Raw genomic sequence first — 4,500 nt, 5'->3', positions numbered from 1 at the left:
GTCAGGTGGTCGGTAGGTCCGTCAGGTGGTCAGTGGAAGGTGTTACCTCATCGTGCAGGTTGACGTAGGGGAACTGGACCAGATCCTGAAGCTGAGATCGTTCACACAGAACCACCACCAGCTGACGGAGACAATCCAGCTGCCTGTAGACACATCACATGTGTTTATTATAAAGGGAACCAGTTTAGACTGAGGCAATCACAGCAGGAAACCACAGGGTCAGTCTGTCTGGGTGAATTGTTGTCAGACAGACAATTTTTCTGTTTTCACCTGAAAACAACCTGCAAGTCCACTTTCAGGGTTCAGTATCTCCAGAAATAAAACTGCCATGGACAGAAGAGTTGCCATGAGATCAGACTGACTGAAGGGATCCAGCATGGGACACAAACTGACGTCTGAAATTCAGTCAAAATATTTTACAGAACTTAGGTTTGAATTCCAAATACAAATAAACGGAACAGAATCTGAGACGCTGCAGCATCACGTCTCCTGAATTCTGTCTGAACCGCCTCAGACTGACCCTGATGATGTTTATCTGTTATTTATGGTTCAGCTTGTTCCTTACAGAACCTATAACATCCCATAATAACTACGAGCAGTGTGGTTACATGCAGATATGAACATGCATGTGCATACGTACATGCTGCTGTCTGGGTTCTGTGTCAAAGCTTCATAAGCTTCACTGTTGTGTCCGAGGTCCAGGTGATGTTTGAAGATTCTGGTCCACAGAGCCGCCTGCACAGAACACAGTTATCTCAGCTCAGGTGTTGGTTGTAGCGTTCTACCTGACGGGCGGCGCCTCACCTGGCTGTTGGTGTCACTGACAGCCTCCGTTATGGCCAGAGAGGAGAGCTGGATGACCAGCTCAGGTAAACCCACGTCCTCCAGCAGCCGCAGCACCTGGACAGAAGGAATCAGCAGGTTGTCAACTTTCCTACAGTCCCTGAATGCATCACACGTAATGATCCGTCACAAAAACAGTTTTCTGAGCAGATTCAGTGAAATTATACAGAGCAGCCAGCAGCTGGAGATCCATCCATCAGCAGCTGGAGATCCATCCAGCGTGGTGAACCATCACAGCAGAGAGAACACGTCCACGTCTGCAGTCATTACTTTTATTACTGGTAGCTGCTGGAGAGAAATCGTCCCGTCTTGAACCTGCTGTAACTCCAGCTGAGGTCGTACAGGTGAGCTGGAATGGCCTCTCCTCACAACTATCAGATTTATGGGTCGATCAGCAGTCAGATGCTGGCTCTGATAAAGCTCTGGTACCTTGTTGTAATACTGTAGCCGGGGCGTGGAGGCGGACTCTTCGTCCTCGCTGCCCGTCAGCTTCATCAGGAACTCCTCCTTCTCCACCTCCGTCGCTGCTTCCTGGAAACACTGCAGAGCCTGAAACACAAACACAATGAGACACGAGCAGGTGAACGCTGCCGAGCCTGATGACAACACAACAGGCCAGACTCACCTTCTGACCCTCCCCGTTGGCAAGGTAACACTGACCCAGCATGAAGCGACAGGAACCGATGTTCACCTGACACCACGGACCAATCAGACGCACGTATTCCTGCAGCACAGACAGCAGCAGGTGAGACACCCGGCAGATGCTCAAGTACACAAACGTCCGGCTCTGAAACAGCAACGTCTCAAATCCAGCCGGACACAGTGTTCTGACAGAAGGACAGAGCTCCACGTGGAAACACAAGGTAGTCACGTTCAGATGTGGTATGTGCCGATGAACCCACCTGCAGCTGGGTGTACTGACAGTTGGCCATCAGACACTCCGGGAACTGGAAACCAGGGTTACTGGGCCAACTGGGAGACACCAGTTAAGACTCAATGAGACACAACTGAAGACTGCAGGTTCACAGTAGATACAACAGCGGTACTGTCTGAGTCCCATCTGGACCAGAACCAGCTGCTCCATCTGCAGTAACATCAGAGCAGCTGGTTCTGGTCCAGCTTCAGACTGATTTACAGTTTGGATCAGCTGGAAGGAAAAAGTTCTGTTTCTGAGCCACAGTTTGTTCTGTTCCTGCATCGTTCCTCAGACATCCCAGAACATCTGTAACCCTGCTCATATCCGTATGAAACGCCACCGGGCAGAGACTTCATCAGAACATGGAGCTTTACAGAACCAGGACCAGTGGTGCATGAAGTGGAGCCAGTTACTGAGATGTTTGTTCTAGTGAAGTTCTCCTGATCAACAGTGGACCATGTTATTGATTAATAACCAGATAGTCATTACACTGAACAGGAACACTGGCTGGAGGCATGACCGGCTACACAACCAACATCTTTAACCAACTCCAGGCAACCTGTGGAAAAACCCAGAAGAAGTATCACAGACAAGTTGGAGATCACAGAGGTTCCATCAGAATGAGGAGCGTTCAGGTTAATGGTCTCACAGAACCGTGTGGAACCAGGTGTTGGTGTGCAGGACGCCTACATGCCTCCTGTCAGTGAGCTAGAGTCCTCCAGCAGACTGTAAAGGTACTGACACCAGGGTTCAGACCGTCAGTGATCCTGAACAGAACCAAGGATACAGAAGCTGAGCCAGCAGCTGGACCACGTTGGACATCATGTGGCTCCACAGCAGCACCGAGCTACTCTGCTGCTGAGAGTAGACCTGAGAGATGATGATCCTCCGACCGACGGTCTGATAGAAGAGCTCCACCACCGTCTGAGGACTCAGCACTGCAGCAGAACACAGGAGAAGCTCAGCACCACACATGAAGCTTTATGATGGACCTGGAAGTGTTTGAGAGGCTGCTGATCGCCTTCAGCTGCTACAGTCAGTCTGAAGGTCAGACGGTTCACACTCTGAACAGAGATCAGCACACGGGAAAGAGTTCTGACCTGATCGGCTGCAGGCGGCAGCAGGAGAGTCCGACAGCTCCAGCACGGTGAGGTGCTGCAGGTTGGCGTCTCTGAAACAACACAACAGCCAGTGAGCATGAACATCACCACAACACCAACAGTGAGCAGGTGGTGCTACTGGGAACACCTCCAGCTGTGACAGCTTTATAGAGCCTAGAACCAGGACTCAGCAGAACCTGTCATCACTCTGACATGAAGGAGTCTGAAATCAGACTGACTCTGATTAACGCTGAAAAGCAACAAGAGGAGAAAACTTCAGGGAAGTAAACACGTCTATAAGTCTGCATGTCCAGCTGGGTGCTCAGCGTGTACTGGTACTCACAGCGTGTCCATGGGGATGGAGGAGGCCAGGTTCTGGCTGATGTGCTTCAGGAGGTGATAAGACGACAGCAGGTGAGAGCTGCGAGGAATCAAGTCCTGCTGGAGCTGCAGCAGCTGAGCGCCCCCACCCAGAAACACCTGCAGACAGAAAACAAACGTGTACGACAACAGGATCAAAGGATGTCATGTCAAAGGATGTCATCACACATATATACATATATACATATAGTATATGTGACCTGGTAACAGCAGTAATAATCATATATAACAGAATAATGACTCTGCAGGTCTGACGCTCTGCAGCTTCTTTTGGTTGGGATGCTGCAAATACAGATGATCGTCTCCATGAATCACTGTCTGAGTCCGCTGTTTTTTGGTCCAAAAATATTCACCTTACTGTCACAGAGGAGGAACGAGACCAGGAGGTCTTCACAATGAAGAAGCAGAAATCACAGAATGCAGACTGTCTGACTGTTTTTGTTTTTAGAAGTTACTCAGACTGATCAGTCCATAATAATGGATGTTAATAAGCTGTTGCAGCTCAGGTGAGTACTCCTGCAGACGCTGCACATGGAGTTCAACATGCAGAAGGATGTTGGTGTGTTTTCACTTTGACAGGCTCAGCTTCACCTGCGTCAGCTGTTCGACTGTCTATCTGTGCAGCGATCCTTGTGCAGACGTTACACTGAGCGTGCTCACTGGTGTTTGTACGTACGTTGTCTCCGAAGCGCAGGTAGAGCTTCTGCAGGATGAGCAGGTCTCTGCAGAACAGCGCTCTGGTCATGGCCATGTGGCAGACGGCCTGGCAGACCAGCGACACCGCAGAGCTGCTGCCGTACAGCTGCGACAGGCTGATCCGGGTGTTCAGGCTCTGACCTGCAGACAGAACCCAGGGACAGTCAGTGGCCTGCAGGTTCACCAGCAGACCTCCACCCGCCAGGACCACCTACCAGGAGCGATGACGCCATCCGCCCCGAGCTCTGAGTCCGTCTCCAGGTCCATCTCCCTCAGCAGAACCATCATGGCTGCCATGGGGTTCCGGACATCCTGCAGTTTGTTCTGGATGTCCACGATCACGTTGTCGCTGCAGTGACATGTCGTCAGCGTTACACATTATCCTTCCTTCAGCCCATTCATCACCAACGCTCATCATCAGACCTGCTGCTGAACTGTAGCACCTGACTGACCTGATTAACCCATGTCTCAGTTTAGCAGATTAGGCAGCAAGTGTGTCTGGTACGTTACAGGTGTGTGTTACAGGTACGTTGCAGGTGTATGTTACAGGTGTGTGTTACAGGT

The 4,500-nt window shown here is 50.6% G+C and overlaps 1 protein-coding gene across 1 annotated transcript in view; it reads right to left on the bottom strand.

The window, feature by feature from the left end:
* The window catches only part of nup160 (nucleoporin 160), a 21,087-nt gene that overhangs the window by 6,360 nt on the left and 10,227 nt on the right, over nucleotides 1-4,500 (bottom strand). The window contains 11 exon segments of the mRNA XM_008294394.1: nucleotides 47-143; nucleotides 641-735; nucleotides 805-900; nucleotides 1,273-1,392; nucleotides 1,469-1,567; nucleotides 1,746-1,815; nucleotides 2,547-2,697; nucleotides 2,860-2,930; nucleotides 3,203-3,339; nucleotides 3,917-4,077; nucleotides 4,152-4,285. Coding sequence (XP_008292616.1) covers nucleotides 47-143; nucleotides 641-735; nucleotides 805-900; nucleotides 1,273-1,392; nucleotides 1,469-1,567; nucleotides 1,746-1,815; nucleotides 2,547-2,697; nucleotides 2,860-2,930; nucleotides 3,203-3,339; nucleotides 3,917-4,077; nucleotides 4,152-4,285 — 1,231 coding nt within the window.

Source organism: Stegastes partitus, unplaced genomic scaffold (genome assembly GCF_000690725.1).
Source record: "Stegastes partitus isolate 25-593 unplaced genomic scaffold, Stegastes_partitus-1.0.2 Scaffold958, whole genome shotgun sequence".
Lineage (NCBI taxonomy): Eukaryota > Metazoa > Chordata > Actinopteri > Pomacentridae > Stegastes > Stegastes partitus.
The sequence above is the reverse complement of the archived record's forward strand: the minus strand, read 5'-3'. Positions and strand labels throughout refer to the sequence as shown.